This window comes from Chaetodon auriga, chromosome 8, assembly GCF_051107435.1.
Source record: "Chaetodon auriga isolate fChaAug3 chromosome 8, fChaAug3.hap1, whole genome shotgun sequence".
Classification (NCBI taxonomy): domain Eukaryota; kingdom Metazoa; phylum Chordata; class Actinopteri; order Chaetodontiformes; family Chaetodontidae; genus Chaetodon; species Chaetodon auriga.
In genome coordinates this window covers 21,733,983-21,757,029 of record NC_135081.1, presented here as the reverse complement: position 1 = coordinate 21,757,029, position 23,047 = coordinate 21,733,983, and the positions used below count along the sequence as shown (strand labels likewise).

General features: G+C 41.7%; 3 protein-coding genes across 6 annotated transcripts; all 3 read right to left on the bottom strand.

The window, feature by feature from the left end:
- Nucleotides 1–456: 456 nt before the first annotated feature.
- On the bottom strand, nucleotides 457–10,891 carry rab25b (RAB25, member RAS oncogene family b). Its single transcript, XM_076737121.1, has 5 exons — nucleotides 10,598–10,891; nucleotides 5,715–5,910; nucleotides 2,673–2,866; nucleotides 2,440–2,520; nucleotides 457–1,318 (listed from the first exon to the last, which is right to left on the bottom strand). Exons 1-5 carry the CDS (start codon nucleotides 10,632–10,634, stop codon nucleotides 1,200–1,202), a joined length of 627 nt encoding a protein of 208 aa, XP_076593236.1. The 5' UTR covers nucleotides 10,635–10,891; the 3' UTR covers nucleotides 457–1,199.
- A 1,468-nt stretch (nucleotides 10,892–12,359) lies between these two features.
- On the bottom strand, nucleotides 12,360–15,477 carry lamtor2 (late endosomal/lysosomal adaptor, MAPK and MTOR activator 2). Its single transcript, XM_076736284.1, has 4 exons — nucleotides 15,274–15,477; nucleotides 14,354–14,516; nucleotides 14,107–14,196; nucleotides 12,360–12,958 (listed from the first exon to the last, which is right to left on the bottom strand). Exons 1-4 carry the CDS (start codon nucleotides 15,339–15,341, stop codon nucleotides 12,902–12,904), a joined length of 378 nt encoding a protein of 125 aa, XP_076592399.1. The 5' UTR covers nucleotides 15,342–15,477; the 3' UTR covers nucleotides 12,360–12,901.
- A 481-nt stretch (nucleotides 15,478–15,958) lies between these two features.
- LOC143325142 (uncharacterized) lies at nucleotides 15,959–21,645 on the bottom strand. 4 transcript variants are annotated; one of them, XM_076738059.1, is made up of 8 exons: nucleotides 21,473–21,645; nucleotides 20,639–20,790; nucleotides 20,425–20,549; nucleotides 19,742–19,965; nucleotides 19,119–19,234; nucleotides 18,023–18,191; nucleotides 16,974–17,130; nucleotides 15,959–16,855 (listed from the first exon to the last, which is right to left on the bottom strand). In XM_076738059.1, exons 1-7 carry the CDS (start codon nucleotides 21,617–21,619, stop codon nucleotides 16,990–16,992), a joined length of 1,074 nt encoding a protein of 357 aa, XP_076594174.1. In that variant the 5' UTR covers nucleotides 21,620–21,645; the 3' UTR covers nucleotides 15,959–16,855; nucleotides 16,974–16,989. The 4 variants fall into 4 exon arrangements, with proteins under 4 accessions (XP_076594174.1, XP_076594176.1, XP_076594172.1 ...); XM_076738061.1 differs by having other exon boundaries at nucleotides 20,428–20,549; XM_076738057.1 differs by having other exon boundaries at nucleotides 15,959–17,130.
- Between the last annotated feature and the right edge of the window lie 1,402 nt (nucleotides 21,646–23,047).

The window sequence follows — 23,047 nt, the reverse complement described above, 5'->3', positions numbered from 1 at the left end:
TTTGATGTGAAACAGTACGAGAAATGCCAGGATCTGAAACAGATCTTGCCCCAAATCTGGTTTAATACTTGACTTTAACTCATAAAATAAGAGAGTTTTCCAGAGCGTTGAGCTTGCCACAGAAATTGTCAGTTTATTATTATGTGTTTGTGTGTGTGTGTGTGTGTGTGTGTGTGTGTGTGTGTGTGTGTGTGTTACTGTGACTGAAAACAAGCATTTCACTTGAATCGTTTCTGAAGTGGTAAACATTTCTAATCTAATCTAATAAAAATTCTCTTGGCTTTTATCACTGCAGTCATTTTAACTCATAGAAGCAAAGCACATGTGTTACTAATAACATTAATAATGACTCTATTCAAGTTTTCCAGTGAGCACTGACCGTCACCAGCCACCGCTCGTTTTATTATCTCTGAAAAAGAAAAAGTCTTTTCTTATAGGACACAAATAACAGGCGGCAGGTCAACTGTCTCCGTAAATCATTTATTTCTCAAGAGAAATGAAATCACTCATCCTACATCATCGGCTGGATTCACGCACAGCAGTGACGGCAGGACTCAGTCTGTACACACAGTGTTCGCCAATGTGTCAAATACATTTTAAACATTACACATGCCATGATGCGTCTACGTTACTCCAATTCTCTGCATGCATTACAAACACGGCATCTTATAGGTAACACGGCTAAGGGTTTTATTTTGACCTTTGCACAATAGTCAGCAGGGACTGTTGAAAGATTGATGTTGCTCTCCAGCTACATTCACCCAACTAAAATGGCAGGAATCTGTGTCTGTCCTTCGATTTTCTCGACAACCGTTCTTCCAATCGACTTCACACCTGCTGTGTGTATTGCTGAGGAAGTGCTGCTGCGTCAAGTGTGAAGTAGTTTGGATGAGCGTCTCTCGAGAAAGCTGCAAGCAGCAATGCCGGACGCCAAGCAGTCGGCCTGTTCCGAGCATGCACGTTTTGACTGCGCTTGTTCACATATATGAATCATCTTTTGAATGTATCATGCCACCATGCAGCTTGTACAACTTGTAAATCAGTCATTTTAAAGTGGCATCACTTAAGTCAGTAATATTGGCACCCACAGTTGCCGTGTCGCCCGCCTCTCGCTGAGCTCTAAGCACAGGGTTGTGGGTGAGGGGGGAGTTCACCTGCCACCCACCCTGACGCCCCTGGGCTCCTGAGGGATCTTGTGATCAGATGTTCCTGCAGCAGGGCTTCTGCTCCTCTTTGTTTTCTGCTTTGGAGCTGTTCAAGGACACGGCACTGATGGAGCCCCGAACCACTTCCTTACTGCTCACCTTCCTCTGAATCTCTGTGGCAGAAGATTAATACATTTTATACAATTACATTAAGGTAGAATAGAAAGAAGCAGGTGTGATCTCAGGCTTTGAGAGTAACAAGTAATAGAAGTACCATGGTACCAAAGCAAAGTGCATGTGCCACTCGTTCAAAGCTACCATGATACATACAAGAAGATTAGTAAGGACAGCTGCTGGGGCTGTATGCTATGATGATATATAGCGTGTGACGATTGAAAAAAGTCTATCATTTCATCATTTCATCATTTATGCGTTTATTTACTTCATTGTGTTGCAGATCATACCATTTATCAGAAAATGTGCATGAAAGCAACACAAATAAACATGGAGAAGAGTGAACTTCTCCATGTTCACAGAACAGGGTAATTCTAAAGAGCAGGACTCTGAAAGAGGGGCTGCTTCCCTCGCATGGATGTGGTTTGGGTATGAAAAGTCTGACGCTGACCAGAAAACTGTTCTGTGCAAATTATTGCGCACTCAATTGAATGTACAGAAAATGTGCTATATCAAGATTTGTATCAGTATCTGGATGTGAATTGAGCTGTACTGGGATATGAGATTTTGGTCATGTTGCACAGGCCTTACAGCAACACTTGAAATGAAACAAAAAGGTGACGTTATTCTTTTCCGACCCAAAACCAACGAGAGTTTTCTTCCCAAAGCAGTCAATCACACGGCTGCCTCGGGACTACCAGAGGTCAATTTATCCTGACCTTTTCCAGACCTAGACTTTCTCCAAACCTCCATGAGCTGAGGAGATGGAGGTCTGGCTATGCGAGGTTAAACTCAGGGTCAGTCAGGGTGGAGCCTTATCCCAACATGTTTGTGGGAAACTGTGTGAATCCAGCCCACATCATTTATATGTCTTTGAAGGGGAAAGGCAGGGAGGGAAAGACGTTCAAAGGAGAAAACTGGAGGGAACCCACATGCTCACAGAAAGATGCTGTAACGCAGTCAACCACGCCACCCACACAGTTCATAAACTATGACCACCTTCCTGTGTTATGAAGAATATCTTTCTCTTTGTATCACTGAAGATTTGGGCATGAACAACATATTTATGTAACAGCTTTTAGCAGAGTAGAGAAAAGTTAAAGGCATTAAAATGAATTACCTGCCAGGACATTGTTGAACGCTGCCTCCACGTTAGTTGACTCAAGAGCAGAAGTCTCCAGAAACAAAAGGCTGTTCTTCTCTAGGTGATATAAATAAACTTATGTTAGTCATTTTGTTTGTTATTTATAATTTTCTTGCCAGTGTCACTTTAAGGCTGCATTTCAAAAATCATTTCCATGAACCAATTATGAACAACAAACAATTCCAGTGCTCCACTTGTCGACTTTGTACCTGCAAAGTCTTGAGCCTCCTCCGTTGGGACAGATCTCTCTGACTCCAGGTCAGTCTTGTTGCCCACTAGCATGACCACAATGTGGGGGTCAGCGTGGTCATACAGCTCCTTCAGCCAGCGCTCCACGCTCTCATAAGTGTGGTGTTTGGAGATGTCATAGACCAGCAGGGCTCCCACAGCACCTCTGTAATACCTGTGCAGAGAAGATTTACAGTTACTCCTTATGTGACAGTTAGGTGTCGGTGTGGCACTGGCTGTATGGTTACATGAAGGTAATGTAATATAATAACGGCAGAAAATCCTTTAATATCGCTAAACATAAACAATGTACACACACTAAAAACCTGTAATGAGCACAGACTGTATGAAACATGGACATAGTCTCCGTGGTGTCCCCCACAGGTTTCTGAGGAGCTGCTGTGAAGTTGCCACCTCCTGGCTAATCCGAAAATGGGGTTGGAGCTGAGATGGGCCCAGTTGCTGAAAACCACTGTCACCCAAAGCAGCCATGCTCATAATTAAGCAGAACTTTCAGCCTTGGTATAATTTATATGAATAGGTTATATAAAAATCCACTCCTGTACAGTTGTCATAAATCGGGAAATTAGCAATAAAGACCAAAACCACTTTCTGTACCAGGCTGTAAACATGTTTATTTCTGCTGTTAAGTTGGACATTTTAATGTGGGGGTCTATGGGAACTGCAGTTTTTGGCAGTCCTGGCTTAAATTTTCAGGCCTGGAGGAAAAATAGTTATAACATTTCCATATCATCACCTTTTAACTTGATATGGGGAACATGTTAGCAAATAATTACCTTTTTACACATTTGTTAGAGAGCAACAAGCATTCATTTGGAGTTGTATTTTTGACCAACTGATGAATTTAATTCCAATATTTACTGTTTTGGTCTCCACCAACTCCTGAGGAAAATATCTGGCTCTTTCACTGATAAATGCTCCACAATAGTTCGATGCTAACTTTGTCTGCTGGTCGGTGCTAAACAGCTAGCATACGTAGGCTACATACATTTTAAGCTCCTATAGCTGAACATAAAAAATCTGAAAGCAGTGGCAGTGAACCAAAACAGTAAAGTTGTGGGCTGCAAAAACTGAAACCCCTTTCACAATACAAAGTCATTTGACCACTGTTATTGTAAAAATGTAGATTACGGACGGTTTAAGCATTGTGTCTCCCTCATTAAGAATAAGCGATTTCTCCTGTTGTCCACTGAAAAAAATTTAACAAGTGACGATTGCTCTGAAGTCATGAACCAACCAGTACTTCCCTCGCAATTACATTTCTGCTATCCTCTTCCAGTAGCATAATTAATTCCACTTTAATAGGTTTTAGCTGCTTGTTAGAGCACAAATGAGAAATTCCATGGGAGTGAGAATTTGCGTGCTGGAATAAGTCGGCAAGTAATTACTCAGAAAGCCAAGCTGTCAGAAAAGGGCTAATCCAGCGGTGTAGCATATCCTCAGATTTCTCCATGTCTTAAAAATAAAATTGACATGGTTCTTTTGTTTTAAAACCACTTTCCACACCGTTAATCCGTCTAGTTTAATTAAAAAAAGACTGAATCAGGAGCCCCCTCAGATAGAACCGAGACCCACTGAGGGCTGATGTGTTCAAGCAAAGGTCTCTGCTCTAACCAGCTGGAATTTGGGAGCAAAGTGTACTGGTTGGAGACTACCTGGAGATGAGAATGTGCTGGTTGTTTTTCAGGTAATGTGGGAGGAAACTGAGTATCAGTGCCTGTCCTGTCCTGCGTGTGTTTTGGCTGATAACAGCACCACCTTAAGATGCCGACACACTGGTTGCTCAACAACTATGGAGCAAGACATCAAGCATGAAATGTTGATTTAAAAAAAACAAAAACAAAAACTCTTTACTTTCCCGTGTGTCTGCTTAAGAAAAAATGTGGATATTTGAAACCAGTTAGTTTTCAAAACAGTGCATCTCCAAGTGCAGCATGCAGCACATTTATGCTATGTCAGGACTTATCAATGACTCATGAGGAAAACTGTTGCTGAAACCTGCATTAGGTGGGTTTATAAGTCACAAAGGAATGACACAGTGCGAATCATCACCCTGTCTCCACTAGCTGACACTTTTACACATGGTTACCCAGTGTTGCATTATTATGAATACGAATGAAGAAATGAAGAATGAAGAAAAAAAGAATGAAATAAAAAAAAAAACATAGTTATCTCAAGGCTGATATATTGTTAGGAAACAATGTACACAATATTGTGTTGTAAGAGATGTAAGAGGAGAACTCACCGCGTCTCAAAGAGACTTAAATGAGATTAGAAGGTTCCCATATTTTAACAAACTTCTCTGTGTCATTTGTCCATGTGTGTCTACTGTTCTCCTGATGCAAAAGAACATTTGGATAAGTGCTGCATTGGTCTGATGGCCTCTGTCGCAGAGAGGGCAGGTGTTTTAGTCCAGTAAGCTTCAGTTGAATAAGGTTATGACCAGTACAAACTGAACAGTACAGATTTTGAACAGCCCATTGATAAGCTGTTGCACCTCCAGAGATTGTTAGATTCATCAGTGATGGCTTAACCTGCTGGTTGAAATTGTGCTGCTGCTTGCTACTAAAAGGAAAAGTTTGACATTTTGGAAAAGATGCGTGTTAGCTTTCACGCTGAGAGTTAAATGAGAAGATTGATACTCTTAAGTCTATATAATAAATATGAAGCTACAACTAGCGACTGGTTAGCTTAGCTTAGCACAAAGACTGAAAACAGGGGGAAACAGCTAGCCAGGCTCTGTCTAAAGGCAAAATCCACCTACCAGCACCTCTAAAGCTCACTGATTAACACGTCCACTGTTGCATGGATCAGTTGCCAATTTCTTTACTGATGTAAGACCATGAAATAATGCAACCACAATGCATGTTGCAATTTAAATAAGGGACTCTCTGGATGTTTACACACCCATACACACCCATAGACTGAAGCCTTTATATAAATAACTGTGTAATGTACATCCTAATGAATCTACATAAGCTGTGATGGGTTTTGACACTTACGCAGAAGTGATGGCCCGGTATCGCTCTAACCCGGCCGTGTCCCAGATCTGGGCCTTGATGGTGAAGCCGTTGAGCTGCACCGTCCGTGTGCTGAACTCCACCCCGATGGTTGTGCGACTGTCATGGCTGAACTCGTTTTTGGTGAAGCGAGACAGCAGATTGCTCTTTCCAACACCCGATTCTCCTATTAGAACCACTGCAGAGGGCACAAAACGCAGTAAAGCCAAGTATTAAGGGAGAGGATGGTTGTTGCAAAACTAAAACCAGTATTTCTTGGATAAAGGAGACAAAACTCATATTGACAGAGCCTAAAATGATCCTGTGACATCCACATGAACCATTACAGCCCTTCTTCACTGAAGCCTTTAGTCTAGGTGTGTCTGTCTTGTCCTCAGTCTTAGTTGTCTTAGTCTGGGGGTAATTACAACATTAGAGATACGATGCTCGTTGAGAACAGCACCACACCTTCATGCTTAATCAGTTAATTGTTTTAACTCAAGCGTGTGGAGCAAATAATACCAAGAGAGGACATGTTGAGTGAAATACCGAGCAGCAGTGTGTGATGTCGGCCTATAGCAGAATATATCAGATTATTGATTGTTAGGAGATAACAGAGGTTCGCGTGGGCTGTAGGCTTTCCCACAATGCACATAGATTGTTCTGTATTTATCTATTGAGGCAATGAGGAGCGAGGGCGACAAGTAGAGGAAGCACAGCACAAGCAGGACTGAAACAGACTTGTGGTGGCAGAAGCAGAGGACTTAACTTTTAGTTTTCTTTCACTTCTTGTTTCTCTCTAATTTTCACACAATTGGCTTGGAGCATTGCTGTGCAGCGAAACCACCTGAAATCACTCATGCATGACTGTTGGTACGTGTGATTGATGTTTAAGAGAACTAAAGGATACATTTACTGAAATCTGTCTTTTCTTCCATATTTGTCAGATTTTCTAGAGAGGAAGGCCACACTCAGAAACCTCTCACAAGTGAACCTTTGTTTGTGGAGCTGAAACAGAATTTAAGGTGATTCCAAATCAGGTGGAACAAGTTAAGCTGCTACTTCCTTTTATGTTGGTCAGAGGAACCTACCTACTGGGTAAACAGGAGAAGAAATAACAGACACCCCCTCTGTACATTTCAGTGACTAATGTTTGGGTTTCAGTTGTTTGCAGCTGAGTCAGAGAGAAAAAAGGCTTGGCTTAATTGGCAAAGATAGGAAAGTATGACCACGCTGTGAAAAAACGGTAGCTTTGGGATCTCTGCCCAACTGGATGAGGCACAGTCACTGCTTATTGCTGTGCGAGCTTGTCAACACGGAGATAATCCATGTTCTTATTACACCTCCACAGCCATCGTGCGCAGGGTTAAGGTGTGCTGGGAGTTAAAAGAGTAGTCTGACATTTAAAGAAATATGCATATTCACTCTCTTGCTGAGAGTTAGAGGAGAAGATTGATACGACTCTCGTGTCTGTACGTTAAATATGAAGCTTACAGTCTGCAGCTGGTTAGTGTAGCTTAGCATAAAGACTGGAAGCATGGACACAAAGTCCTTAAAATGTCCAAAAAAAAAAAAAAAAAAAGCTAATTTGAACATCAACAGTATCTTCACATGCGTAAACTCCATCAGCATGTGATTTAAAGCTAAAGGCCAAGAATAAACTTAAAGTTTAAAAATCACTTGTTCACTATTCAGCAGCCACAGAACCGCAGATTAAAGAGCTGGCACGTTTTTCCTGAACACCTGCTGTCTCCCACAAAGGTACGCTGTGAAAGCACAAAACACTTGGCCCCAGTTCCTACTAGCAGTATGTTTAACCTGAAGTCTAAGCTCATGTCGCGAATGTTTCACAAGCTGCTCTACTTTTGCTTGTTTTAGGTAATTGTTCACTCTGCAGCCAGATCGCTGTGCTGGGTCTGTTTCCAGTGGATGAGGTGAAAATGCTGGTTTCCCCCTCTTCTCCTCCACCACTGAGTAACTTCTTGTGCAAACAAAAACCCCTGGTCTCTATGGTGATGCAGGACAAGAGGCCTTGAAGCTCTCTGGTGGCCTGGTTTGTTGATCCCGAGGAAGCTGGGAAGAACTTGATGCGTTGCAGTGACGATTACATTGTGGCCTTCAGGACTGAGATGTAGCTACTGTTACTACTGCTCACAGTAAAAAATATCCTAACTTTGAAAGACACAGAGAGCATTTTACACGCCTTCATTTCATCACGTCTTAGTCACTGCAGCAGCCTTTTTACTTGCCTGAAACAAAACCCTGCTCTGACTGACTCCAGACTGGACAGAACTCATCTGTTTTAGGTCAGTTTTTACATCAGCTCCCTGTAAGCTTCACAATAGATTTTATGATTCTATTGATTACTTTTAAGGCTCTTCATGGCCTCCCTCCCCACGTTCCTCTGTCCTCTTAGTGCTGCACACACCAGCAGATCCTCGGGCAGAGGTCTTAAGTCTGTCCCACAGACCTGGATGAAACTAAAGGGGACACAGCAATCAGGGCCCCGAGGCTCTGCAACGATTCGCCTGAGGGAATCAGGTCAGCTGAGTCAGTGATCTTCTTTAAGTCTCTCCTTAAAGAATACTGTGAATAGAAAGCCTTTCATGATCTTACTTGAATTTGAATGTTTTTTTTCTTGTTTTTTATTTGCTTGCTTTTAAAACCTGATGATTTTATGACCTGTTTTATATTGCTCAGTGAGTTATTATTATTATTATCCAGGAACCTTGAAAATAACAGTAGTATCTTCAACAGAGCAGAGTTTCATGCTGACATGCTGCTCATTCATTCATTTTTAATGGTCAACAATAAAACAAATCTGTGTTTTAAAATGTGCATTGTTGTACACGAGCACGTGTACTAGGTTGTAAGTTAAATACCTTACTATCTAATTTTGAGAACTAGTACGACGAATTTTTGGCAAAATGAAAAGTCCAGTAGCAACAGTGGCTTTGAGAAAGTGACCTCTGGCATACAATAGACTCAGCGCTGCAGCGTTCGTCCACAGTGACTCCCTGCACAGTGTGTGGAGGGTCAAGAGCATGCAGGCTCGCATTCCACGCAAACCACAGACTGTGATTTTACTGATTACGTTCTATCTGTGGATCATTGGTGGAATGAACGCCTGCTCGTGCTGTCAAGATACTGTAGCACACACTTCTTAGGACCACTGCAGAAGAGAGTGTGTTCATTCCGTGATAACAATCAGTCAGAGAACACGTTCACAGTTCACTGGCGAGAGGAGAGATCCCTCCTGTGTTGTGGCTCCTGCGGTTTCCTCCTTTTTTCCCCCTCCGTTAAAGAAATAGTTCAATATTTTGGGAAATACACTTACTCTCTTTCTTGCTGAGGGTTAGATGAGAGGATCAACACCATCCACATGTCTGTATGGTGAATATAAGGCTACAGCCAGCAGGCAGTTAGCTTAGCTTAGCATAAAGTTTGGAAACAGGTGGCAGTGACTTCTTGGAGTCTCGTTGTCACGTTAACCAGCTGAGATTGCAGGAGGCAAACTGCTCAGTCAAGACTGCACATAACCCTCCCTCAAACCACAACAAATGAGATGTAACGTGTTGATTGGTGATCTTTAGAGTCAGGCAAGTTGTTTCCCCCTGCTAAGCTAAGCTAAGCTAAGCTAATAAGCTGCTGGCTTCATATTTACTGTACAAACTAAAGAGTGTCAAGAAAGTAAAAAAACAAAAACACTTTTACTTAATGTTGAAATATTCCTTTAAAGCTTCTTTAGGGGTGAGCCTTAGATATTTGACTGAGATATTATTTGGGGGCATTTCTGCCTACAGTGTTGATTCCAGTGTAGATATAGACAGGACATGTGGGACGAGGGGGGTGTGTATGAAATGAAATGTTGTCGTTATGTGATATGTACCTTAACCGACAGGCTCTGGGCTTCCCCCAAAAGCCCTTTGAGGCAAATCTGTTACGTGTGATTTTAGGTTACCTGAAAAAAAACTGACCTGATCATCTCGCTTTGCAGCGGGACTCGTGAGTGACGCTCTTTGATGTTTTGGACACGGTTACCTCGGCTGTACCATTCACCTGCAGTGCCTTTTATCAACACGGCATTATTGTACCCAAATGTCAAATGACTGTGCTTGAACCTTTCTGCGTGACTTTCACTTCTCTCGTACATCAGTCAAGAGCCATCTGGTACCTCAAGCAGCTGCGTGTGAGAAATGATTACCGCACCATTAAGGCTGAGTGCAGGATGCAGAGTGAGTAGTGCAATTTGCAACTTTTCAAAGAACAGAGCATAATTCTAGTCCAGCGCAGATACACAGACACACATACAGACTGGATGTGTTATATCTGGGAAAACTACTGAGTGAGGTACTCTGTCTTTTGGCACTGATCTGCTGCTTTGAACCGGGCACTCTTTGTTATAATGTCCTGCATGGAATGCTGCAGATAAGCAGGAATTAGAATACACATCCTGGTTGCAGCAATCACCTGCAGTATGCACGCTTACTGCTTCCTTACCCTCTGACAATGTGCTGAACTGCTGATGAGACTGTAGGACTGTAGGATCACGCAACTTTGTAATAATACAACTCACCTGAAGTGCTTTGAGACTCACACCTGCATACAGTATTTCCCTTAACAGCTGACTGAACAGCTAAAACAGACACACTGGTTCATGGTATAGTTGTCTAAGATGTGTATTGTTATGTACTGTACATTACACTAAACTGTTTATTGCTAATAATCTACAGCATCCACACACACATATTCCTGTTTTCAGAAATTGGCAAGTTAATAATAAACAAGGAAGTATAATTTGAAGGACAAAGGAACAAATGAGCACCTTTTAAAGACATCAGGGATGTAGCTGGGGATCGACTCATGTAAGCAGAACATGTACTCACCCTTAAAGACAAAGTTGTAGGGCTCATCTGACCCCATGTTCTGTCCATGCAGTGTTGCCAGCCCACAGTTTACTGCCGCGTCTCCAGCACTCAGAGACTGATTGCAGGATGTAAGATGACACTGACTCACACCACAACCAGCCTGCCCCTCAGTTCCTCAGGCTTCAGGAAAGAAAATGGCTGCAAAATGTTTTGACACATGAATGCCACTCGCCAGCTCTCTGCCCTTCACTCCCCTTCCCTGTCTGAGTTAATAGAAAGCTGGCTTGTTTGAACAGGACATGTTGAGGGTATCCAGGTTGTTCTGCTGCAGCAGGCGGGGCTTCTGTCAGGGAGTGGTGGGGCAGCGGTGGAGGTGGAGTCAGTGCAGGGCAGGTTGGACAGGTGGGGCGACTGGCAGGTACAGCTGAGAGGGAGCGTCAGGCGCCTCCTGCTGGACCAGTCCAATTCCTGCATGCAGGAAGTGAGAATGTTTCATCACTACATGAGGAAACCACCCTGAAACAGAAGAGTTTACATAATATTTCTATAATATTACACCATAACGTTTTCTGCGATTTTTTTTTTCATCAGCTTCTTCTTAAGCTCAATTTCAGGGAAAATGACACAAAGATACCATCCATCCTGATTTGATGGGATCTGCACACATACATGATATATTGACATTTCTGTCAATAACAATAACTGATTTGTTTCCTTCTTTTTTGTCATAATCCTCTTGTAAATTCAGGTCTATTGTTGTCATTTGATTTGATTTGAATGACTGTTTGTGGTCATTTCAGTAACATCTGTCAAAAATGCACCATCAAAAGCAGCTTTCCTTTTCTTTCCTGCTTCCAGACTTGATATTTCTATTCATTTAATCACATCGCTCATGTTCCTCCAGTTTCTCTTTGCCAAAGAGGTCAAGGTCACTCTAACTGTAGAGGGTTGGAGAGTTTGTATTCTGGGCCACAAATGCACCATAACAAGATATTAATGAGCCCTTTTTCGCCCTGCCATGGTTAACTCAGCCATGTGCCTCAGACTATTTCCTTGTTAGAATAATTGGGCGTTCTAGTCTTAGAGTTTTAGCAGGAAGTCATCATAATAAACGCTGACATGCAGCGTGGAACAAAGGCACTGGAAGGAAAAATCATATTTAAATCCATCTGATTCAAATCAACTGATTTCAAGTCAAACTGCACTTTGAATCACAGGGTTTTTTTTGTTTGTTTTTTTTTAGTTTTCCAATCACTACACTACTCAAATGGCTTTTATCAGTATTCACTTCAGGTTTTGAGGCAAGTGAGCAAGCAAAGAGCAAGTTTGATGTGATTTCACAAGTGTATCCTCTGATTATCTACAGGCAAATGTCAGAGAGCTGAAGATGCAATAAATCGAGAAATTAAAACTGGTTAACGTTGAAAAAAAAAAAACCCAAACGATTATTTCAACATCGTGGAAATGTGAAAATGATGACAATATGAATCTCTGTTTATGTAATGAGAACAAAATAACAACATGAGGGTTTGCTGGCTCTGTATTCTGCATGTACCCAAATCAGCTTTATGGAGGGGTGATAATACAGCATATATAAAATACATCTTAATGCTTTCTTTAAGTGGCCTTTTTAGTGCAACATTAAAAATACATTATTATATGTCTAACAGAAACACTGAATCCTAGTAAATCTGACGTTTTAGCTTTGAAATCATCAATGACTCATATCAATCTCCAAGCACTCAGTTCAGAGCATAAACACAAAATAAGATCGTGTGAATATTTGTCCAAAAACTGTTTATTAGACAGCTGTGAAAGAAAACTTAGCAAATAATCATAATGCATTTCATCAGGCAGAAATTCTTCTGAGGGTTTCCAAAAGCCTTTGTATTATATGCATTTCAGTCCGCTGATAGGATTCAAAATGTTCAATTTTCTGCTTAACTGTTCTCGGCACGCTTGAACGAAAACTGCAAATGAATGAATCAAGCGTGGGACCAGCTGATAATGGAATCATTTCAGCAGTCGTACACTCAGACTTCCCACCGACAAATTAAGTGGACTTTCAGACTATTAGATGAACGGAGCCACAGGAGGGGGGAAATATTTAAAAACCCATACAAGTTATTTGTTTCAATACCATGATTATAAATACAATGACTCCCCCACCCCACACACACACTCACTCACTCACTCACTCACTCACTCAGGGCCATATGCATCTACACAGAATGTTACAGTAGTCCACGAATGACCTGGATCATATGCTTTTATTTTTCCTGGCAGGCAGAAGAAACAAGCAGAGCTTCAACCACATCTCCACTATGATGCTGCCACTTGGGTTAATGGTTCCTCCAGATACTGCACCAGTGCTTCTGCCTATAAACACAGCAGACACAGAAAAGCGTTAACAAAGGCTGTATTCACAGTCGAAGCCATTGCCTTATGTGCTGTCTGTCATTGTAGTTGTGCAATAAGGCTTCTTTCTAATCTGAACTCTGAGGAAAATCCACTATAAAACAGGTTTCTTATCTGAGTCAATACAACATGATTGGTTTTAAATCAAGCTCAACAAGACATCATGCAGCACTGTGCAACAGGACTATTTTTAATTCAGTGTTAAAGTAATTTTTCAAGCAAAACTGCCAACAATATTTGATTGTTTAACCATCTCAAATGTGAATATTTGCTGCTGTTGCTTGTCTCTAATCTGAGTAAACTGAATATCTTTGGGTTTTGGACTGTTGATCTGACAAAACAAGACATTTGGTGTCATCATCTGGAGCCTTTGTCACTGCTTCATAATGTTTTAGAAGCAAAATCGGGAAAATAATCAGCAGATTTAATTATAATGACAATGACTGTCAGTTGTGGCCACTGTACAGTCAACTCGTCCATATTTCTACAAGCTTCTTGAATGCAGTAGTGTTCTCTTCAAGTAATTTTCAAAGAACACTTAAGGTTTAGATATTTGGGATTGAGTCAATACACCTGGATGTCAGGCGGGGTGAAAAATCTCAACTGCACACATTTTGAAAACTGAAGTCTATCACATCGAGAGGCTGCAGGTGTGAATGCTGTGATATTTTCATCGTTCAATCTTTGACTGAAATATTCTGCCTGCAAACGAAATTCAGTGTTCACCTACTTAGAGGCTCATTCAGAGTTCGCCTGTGAAAAATGTCAAAATCTACATGCAATTTTTCATTGAACAAGCAGCTAGTACAGCATCGCCAACCTTGGTGACTGAATTCAGATTTGTTCAAACGTGTTCCAGTGGTCACAACTCCTTTAATGTCAAATTAATCTTTCTTTTTTTTTGGGGTGGTGGAGGTCAGGGATCTTCAATACAAAGCTTGAAAGGGTCCTATTACATGTTAGTGCTCTAACACAAAATATACAAATGGCCTTGATGAGTACAGCAAACTGCAGTGAATACATGCCATGCCAGTGAAAGCAGGACATTGGCTGTATGGGTAACCAATGAGTGGCGAGAGCATTGACAGGAACAGTGCTGGAACTCTCACCTTGGCTTTAAGCATTCCAAAGCCCACCGTCTCCTTGGCGTACATACACAATAGTAGGTTGGCTACACGAGTAATGGCCACTCTTCCTTCCTGAGAGAGAAAACAAGAGAGAGAAGGTGACCAAGTGCCCAAACGCCACGTGTCTGAATTCACAGTCTAACAATCAAGATCCTTTTGCCAGAACTGAGTTTGTTTAAACTGTCCTCATCATAAACGGGAGAACAGCTGCAGCGGATGGCCTTCTTACCATACAATCCATGAGAATGAATTTGAGTTTGTCCTCGTTAAAGGCTTGGTGGCCGTTCTTGTCGTAGGCCGCCCAGATGTTGCTCGCGATGGCGGCTGTCACTCGTGCGTCAGTGTCCCCATACCCGGAGTAAGCCAGAAGTGATCCTTCATTATTCAATAAGCTGGTGAGAGTGTGAAGTTGGAGGTTTCAGTATCCAGCAGATGAAAGTGTGAAATAATTTTCCTACAGGCTGTCAGTCTATGGATTATACTTGAGCTCCTCTATCGAGCAAGCTAAAACGTACAAGTATGTAAACTGTTATTAGTGATGCTACATGCTTCAGTTAAATGATTATGTTGCGGTCACAGTTAAAACAAGGTGTTTGCAATTTTAATTCTTTCTAAAGTCCACTTTCAACTGATAATAATATATTTACACTAAGAAATAACAAATGAAGGCATCTGTAGAAATGCAGTTACAGTTTAAATGAGCATGACCGAATCAGTGAATTTTTCCACTTTTTTTTTTGGACATTTTATACACATAACGATTACAATAACTGGCGGATTAGTCAAGAACAAAACTAAGTTAATTACTCTACGATAAATATTTGGTTACATTTCAGCTCATTTAAGACGTACCACTAGCAGACAGCATGTTAGGTTGACTGTTACTATCGCTGCTTGTGATCAGTGCATTGATGTTATTATTAGCTTCTGGTTTCTTGTACCGTAGCGTTCAAAAGGGGGGTTATCGTCTATTTATCGTGATATTTTGCTGATTCTTTGCATTTCCACGTATGACATAAAGCCGATAGTTGTAACCGTTACAATAACACACTGAATTATGGTCAAAAACCGTATTGACTCCTGCAGGTTACAAGTAGCATCTTGCTAGCATGCTGCTAGCTAGCCAGCTAGCTAGCTAGCTATACTCACAGGGTGCTCTGGACTCCGTTCGTGTTCGCTTGGCTGAGGACCTGCGTTAACGCCTTTGGTCGTAACATAACTACTTTACTCACTAACGACTGAAAAATGCAAAGAAATTCGACTGTCAAACGACTAAACAGCCTCTAAACTGTCAAAAACTACTCCTCAACTTAAGTCAGCTGACTATTTTCCTCCTTTTCCGGGTGCCTTCTCAATGCATTGTGGGAATTGTAGGAACAGATTTCGCTTTAAAAATCTTGATTGATTTACTATCAAATTTTTATATTTACTATGTGTATCTCAATGTGCATAGTATATTTATTCATGCGCTACAGTTTTAGGTAGTACTTTAAGTAAGTATTTCCATTTTTTTTAGGACTTTACCCTTTTCAACCCCAAATACTTCGGAGAAAAACACTGTTTGTACGCCTGCATATTTATCTAACACAAAGCTATTACAGCTATTAGTTCAGTTTAAGATTCTATGTGTAACACTGATAAGGTTTTTTAAGTTTAAAGACAAAAGAAAATACACTTTTATAAATTGAGCGGTAACAAATATGTAATTTTACTTTAAATAATTGTGTACTTGCATTTGCATAAAGGCACAATAAAGACTTTTACAGTTCCTGGAATAATATTTGTTGCGTTGCTTCAATTACTTAATTAACAGAACTGTACAGATGACTGTCAGTGATGAAGACATCCTTTAAATTTTAATTTCTTAGGAGAAGAACCGTCGTTTTCAGATGTTTCAGAAATCACTGGAAGCAGCAATCAATTTGTCGGAGGCACAAGGCAAAAACTGGCAAATGGAAATTTCAATTGTTAGTTTAGAATTTTAAAAAAAATCCAAATGGGTCCAAGTTTACTTTATTTACTCTTACAGCGTTAGTCGACAGCTTGAACCAAGCCTGTTGGGTAACGCAGTGAAACCACTGGCCGATTGGAATAAAATCCTCTGTAAAGGTTTCTGGAATTTTTAAGGCGATACTGTGACTGCAGCACTTTCATTGAAGAACAAATTACCGATTATAACAATCAGATGGAATTTCTGTTTTTTTCTCGGCAAATTTTGTGAAGCCAGCAACAAAATCAGAGATATCAAAGGGATGTCCACCTCAGCTTAACAAAATCTCTACCATCTGAAAAGTCTCTGTCTTCTCACTGTATAGAAGGTCACATTGTCCACACTCATATCTTTGGTCCAACAACCAGAAAACATTCACTTTCTCCTCCTCAAACATTTAGCCAGTAGTATCATACCAGCAAGATTCAGTACAGTTAAGAGAAACAGGGGAAGTACAAAGTGTCCAGAACTGGTCAGGGTGAGGAGATAATATAAATTAATACCAGTCAACTGGGCAAGAAGATGAAAAAAAGCATGTGAAAACAAGCTGGTTCTCCAGACAGGGAAAGAAAGTAACTGTCGAAAGTTGATCCCTTGGTAACATCACGTAGACGAACTGTGAGTGAGCATGTCAGAAATCATCCTGCACTGGTCGGAGTAACTCAGCGGTCGCGGCGGTGAGAGTCGTGGCATCACTTAACAGGTAGCAGCGCTGCCACAGCATCAGGGGAAGGACCAATTCTGTTAGAAACCAGCAACAGAGATAACAAGTGACTGGAGTTCCACTGAGCTGTCCAGATGTCAGGTCAGACTTGCATTTAATGGAGGACTGTGCTCAGATATTTATTGATTTTTAAACCTCCCATGCCAGTGAGTTAGGCCAGCAGTCTCTCAACGGCGGCGTTGACATCCCCTCCTGTGGCGATGAGTGCCTGCAGGTTGGCTTCTCGGTTGATGAAGCCCATGGCGTTGAGCTGGTCGAGCTGCTGCTGGAAACGAACCTCCGGGGTCTGAAGCTGTGAGGGAGGAGACGACGCATGAGGTCAGAAGCTGCATATTTACAGAGGAGGACCTTCTTCATGCAGATTACAGACTTTATATGGGGACTGAAGAGATTCTGCCAAACGTTTCTTTATGTCAGCTGATGTTGATGATTTTTCCTTTATAACCAAACATCTAGCACTCTGGGTTTGAACTCCCACGTCAAGCATCAACTCATCCTTTGACACAATGTCATATTGTAAGTGTTGGGACTTTTCACTTTTTTAAAGCATCAGAGGAGCCTGTCAGCTATCATTAACTAACACTTTTACCGCTTCCACTTCACCTGCTTTCAGTAATTCCATTTCAACTGACGCTTCGAGCCCTTACAGGTCTCAGGTCTTCAATTTTCAACAAAAACTAGATTAAAAGTAAGCTTCAGTGTGTCCACTTAAGCTGACACTGACATTTTCTTTTAATTTGTACACATAAAATTAAAATTTAATTATTTCAGAACTTACACTTTAACTAGAACTTGCAGCACTTTCACTTAAACCTAATTCATTGCTGATTACATTTCTTTGACTGTATCTCAACTGCTGCTCCAACTTTTCCAGTATTTCAGCTGTTTCAGTGAATGTAGCCCTTTCTAGTTTTACTATATTCTCACTTTAATAACATTCAAAAGAGTGAGTGTTAAAAGCTGCATTGATATTCAACGCCAACCAAATTTACAAATAGCATTATCAATTGGCCTCAATGAAAAACACTAACACTCCCAACAAGTTGAAGAGGCTGCAAAGTGGAAAGAATCTAAACTGATGCAACTGCAGCATCTGTCTCAGTTAAAACTGAATTAGAGCCGCTGAAAAACATTTGGTCTGATTTTAGAAACAGAACAAATTCGGGTAATTAGAGGGAACATACTGATGGCCCCCCACCAGCAAACATCTGTAACATCTGCTGTATGAGCTGTTGCTGAGAGGGACTGGTGGCTGAGGGGGGGCTTGCTGCTGCGGCCATGGCAGGAGGATGACGGTTCTCTGGAGGGATGCTGCCCCCTGTGGTTGGAGGAAATGTGAAACCTCCAAGAGATCTAGAGAAGGGAAAGATACAAATATAAATACACTGTGACTTCAACACATTGACCGCGTGTTTACTGTTTCTTTATATAAATGAACCTACAACCAACGTAAGCCTAGCAATCATGTGAGCTGATAATATTAAACTGAACACAGCGTAAATAATGTTTATCAACCAGGCCACAGAGATCTGAGAGCCAATATTTAAACTTTTATTGAGCTGCACTTCGCTTCACCGAGCACTCACATCGCGAGGCAGTTGGATTCACGAGACCACGATATCATACGAAATCACGTGAGATCACAGGAGCCGAGAATCCTTCGTAACAGGGTTCAAGTTGTGTGTTTCTGGCTGATCCACGGTGGTCTGGACCAATCAGTGTCCTATGAGGAACTGCGAGTTATGGATGGGTGTTGAAAACAACAATGGCGTTGTCTGAAGAAGATAGTGTAGATGCTGCTGCAGCATCAGTTATATTGAAACTGGAGAGCGTTCCTTCAATGAAAGAGCCAAGAACGGCACAGAAGACTTTCCTCAATGGAAAAGACGTTTTCGCTCCTCTTCCAACTGGCTTCGGCAGGAGCCCTACTACAAACATCATATGGTTCGTTGATTTAAGAGCCCACGGTAGACGGTGATAGACAGATGGTTCAGCCAATCACCTGCCAAGTATTTTTTGAAAGTGCATGCCCTTTTCCAAACAGTTTCCAAAGACGACTTCCCAGATGGTTCTGTGTAAGAAACCATCTGGCGTCTCAGGTTACTCACTCACTCACTCACTGTAGTTTACCAAAGACTTGTGCTTTGCTCTGAAGTCTTGATACAATGTCAGAAAGGTTCCTGTATACATTAGAGCAAATCTTTGGGGTCTAAGTCGGGGCCTCCCCTGAGGACTTCTCTTCATGATTTAAATGACTGAGGGAATTCAAACAGCTGGTACCTGGACATGAATCCCGGGACTTCTGTCTCCAAGGTCTGCAGACCCTGTTGGATCTGTATGAGGGCCTGCATGGCTCTGGGGTTGGACAGCATGGACAGCATTTCAGGATTCTGCATCTGCAAAGACAAACATGACAAAAGTCAACTCTAAGCTGAGCAAAGTCCCCAAAGTCCTGAAAGATGATTCCCTTTTTATCTTGTCCACACAAGATACCAATTTTGATGTCTGCATAAATTCTCCACAGAGCAGTATAAACCCAAAACTCAGGGTTGCTTAGTGCCCAATCCTGGTTACACATCATCTCAGATCACTGGTGGTTTCCTTGCCAACTCTATGGTTTCTCAAGGCAAGAGAAAGTCAAATAACAAAAACACTGAGAGCTGGGGCGGCATAGAGGAAGAAGCAACATTCTGCCTGGAATGACAGCCACCAGAGCCACTCCACCGTGTTGGACCACTGTTGGAATGAACTTCTGCAACTGATGTCTCAGACTTTTCCTTTATATTCCACCCAGCCCATTTTACCTGATGACACCTTGGATCCTGTTTCATGCAGAAAATACAGTTTTGAGTAAAACGATAAGTCACAAAATTGCACAAAAATGACATAATGCAAACACACACATCCATGTTCTGTTCCATGAGCTGCTGCATCTGAGGACTGCCTGCAAACATCTGTCTCATCAGGTTTGGGTTGGACATCATGTTCTGGACCAGCGGGTTCCCCATGATCTGTGACATCAGCTGTGGGTTGGACATGAGCTGACTCTGCACCTGCTGTTGCATCCCCATTAAGTTGGAAGAACTCATGCTCAGATGTAACAGGCTGGACAGCTCACTGAGTCCACCTGAGGATGAGGAGAAAGAGGAATAAAAGCAGGAGTTTAGTCCCCTGAAGGTATGTCCTGACAGTGAACTCCTACATTTTGTTCTGACTCATCAACTTTTAATTAATGTTAATAGTGTGTGCAGTGTCTGATGTATGATTTATATGCTTATTCTGGAGGCTTACTGTGCAAGGCTATAACAATTTCCATTTATACCATCAACAATTACGTATCATCAAACTACAGGAAGGGGAGACTGAGCATGTTTTCACATGTTGTCTTTTCACATTGTGTATATGTGAATTGGTGACTTTCTTCTTCTGCTCACTGTTCCTCTTGGGAATAATTAGTACATGATCTATGTGATAGAAATCAGAAAACTTTAACTCACTGCAGTGCAAAATGAAAAGCAAGTAATTCAAAAGAGGTTTATAGTCCTGCTCATTGCATTAGCAGGTTGTGTTGGTGTCTGACTCGTACCACCTCCTGTTCTGTCTGCTACAGAGGCGCTGGAGGAGCTGCTGCTGCTGCTGCTGCTGCTGCTGCTGAGGCGCTGAGGCGCTGCAGGACTGGAACTGGTCTGAGATGTGCTGCCACCTGTTGATCTTAAGAGAGACAGCAACCATCAAATAAGACTCTGGCCTGGCTTGACCTTTGCCTCTCGCCCTGCACACATCTCATGGACTGTACTCACTTTGGGGCCGTCTTGGTAACAAGGTGAACAGTGAACCCGTCTTTGACGCCACACTGGTGTAAAGAGTCACCATCCTTCAGAATCTTTCCAGCAAATATCAACACCAGCTGGTCCAGCTTGACCTCGAACTTTTTGGATACCTCCTGTTTAAACTGGACAAGAGCAAGCACAGATGTGCATTTATATGGGAATTTGCACAAGAACATGATCAGCTGGGACGATCAGATGGTGAAACTACGATATTCAGTGTGCACTTGAGTGCGGACGTGCAGACAAACAACCGAGGCCAGACGGTAGATTTTTGCTTAAAGGCCGCTCAAACAGTCGATTGGTTAACAGTGGAAAAAAGTGAACAGGTCAACAGATATCTTCACTGATCAGTACGCTTGCGTGGTTGATCGTTATCAGCACGCAAATTTGCTGAGCAACGTTGGTCAACTTCACCCCACCCAGTCACTGAGATAGCGAGCTGTCACTGAGCGGTGGGCAGATAACGTGAGATAACGTCACGTCGTTATCGCTCGCCTGAACAAACAGTCATTTCGCTACACGTCCAACTTTAGAATTATGTAGGATCAAATTTAAAATGTCGCGATGTTTCACTAACGGCAACGCTAACATTGACGCGTTAGCTCCGAACCGTTAACTCTCCGGCCATTTCCGTAATCACACAAATGTCTGCTAACTTTGGAAAAATTCAGTCTAAACGTTGTTTTCTACCCGTACACAGATTGTTTTAACGCAGACAGACACTAGATATCTATGGGCCAACGAAAATATATGTAATGATGAAGTCCGCTGTTGGACAACAAATAAAAATGTCCGTTAACGCACCTGTGCGACAGAAGAATCCTCCGAAATCGCAATTTTTTCTTGCCCATTAGGGCTTTTGACAGTGACCATCATCATAGATCCTCCGGGAGTAACGTTTCTCTCTACATCCGCTACCCCAGTTTGGTCAGTGCTGTTTTCCTCCGCCATCTTTACCGCTTCCTCTTCTTCTTTGGTATTTCCGGGAGTCGACGCTTCCTCGGCGTGTTGTTGCCATCCATCGGTTATCATTTAAACAACAGCTTTAAATTTTGGTCTTGAATCGTGGAGAAAATGAAATACTTTCGTATTTTGATATTGACCATCTGAGCCCATGTTGAAAACATCCTTTATCCAATCACGTATTCACAAAGTGGTGAACCTCGCTCCATCTCGTTTGTGAATGACTGAGCCTTTCCAGGATGCACCTTTCATACCCAATCATGGTACTATCACCTGTTACCAATGAGCCTGATTACCTGTGGAATGATCCAAACAGGTGTTTTTGGAGCATTCCACATCTTTCCCAGTCTTTAGTTGCTCCTGTCCCAACTTATCTGAAACGTGTTGCTGCATCAAATTCAGACTAAACAGATATTTACAAAAATCATTGAAGCTGATGAAGTCAAACATTAAATATATTGTCTTTGTATTGTTTTAGCAAGCATTAGCAAATTATCACATTCTGTTTCATTTATGTTTTCCCACAGCATCCGACCTTTTTTAAAATCAGGGTTGTATCTTGACAGCAGGGCCAGCAGCAGATTGGACAGGACTTATGCTTGATTGAGACAGCATGGAGCTCAGAGACAGACCGTTTGGGCCTGTATAACAAGAGCTGCTTGGTGTGCAAAGTTCTTATTTATTTCCTTATTTTCTTGTAAACCACACACACGTGCAGAAATATTAATTCAAGTTCATTCATTGAAACTGACAAATTGCCATTTAATGAACAGTGTGAACATATTTGATTCTGCCATGCTGTAACTTGGACACTATGAATCTCATTGCCTGGAGAAAAGCTTATATCTGAATCCTACCCCTGATGTTTTTACTGACACATCAGTGTGAGTGTGACCATACCTACCTTCCATACAGTCCTTAACCTCCTGTACATTATAGTCTGTTTCAGATACAGCATGTGTGTTTGTCTGTTTGGCCCTTTTCATCAGGTGATAGTACATCTTCAATGTAAAGTCACCAATTACATGGCAAACATGCTAGCTCACACATTTTTAACTCATTCAGCTCTTATTTAACAGTTGAGCCATCATATATTTGTTGCACTGGTGCAGCTGCTGGCATTTGAGATAGTGCATGTTAGAAATCAAATCTAATCAGGCCAAAGATTTTGTTCCAGTAAACGGACCTGCCTTCTCAAACACCACAGTCTGTGCAAACATGTTTTAATCTCCGTCATCAAGAACAATCTGTCACACATCTGATATTTATGGTCCACACCTCAAATTTTCCAGATAACCAAGCAATATAAGTTTGGATTTGTAGGTGGGCAGTCCACATTCTGACCATCGGAGCGGTCTGCAGTGAAATCTTCTTGCCTGTAAGGTAAGGTACAAAAAATAATTAATTTTAGCAGGC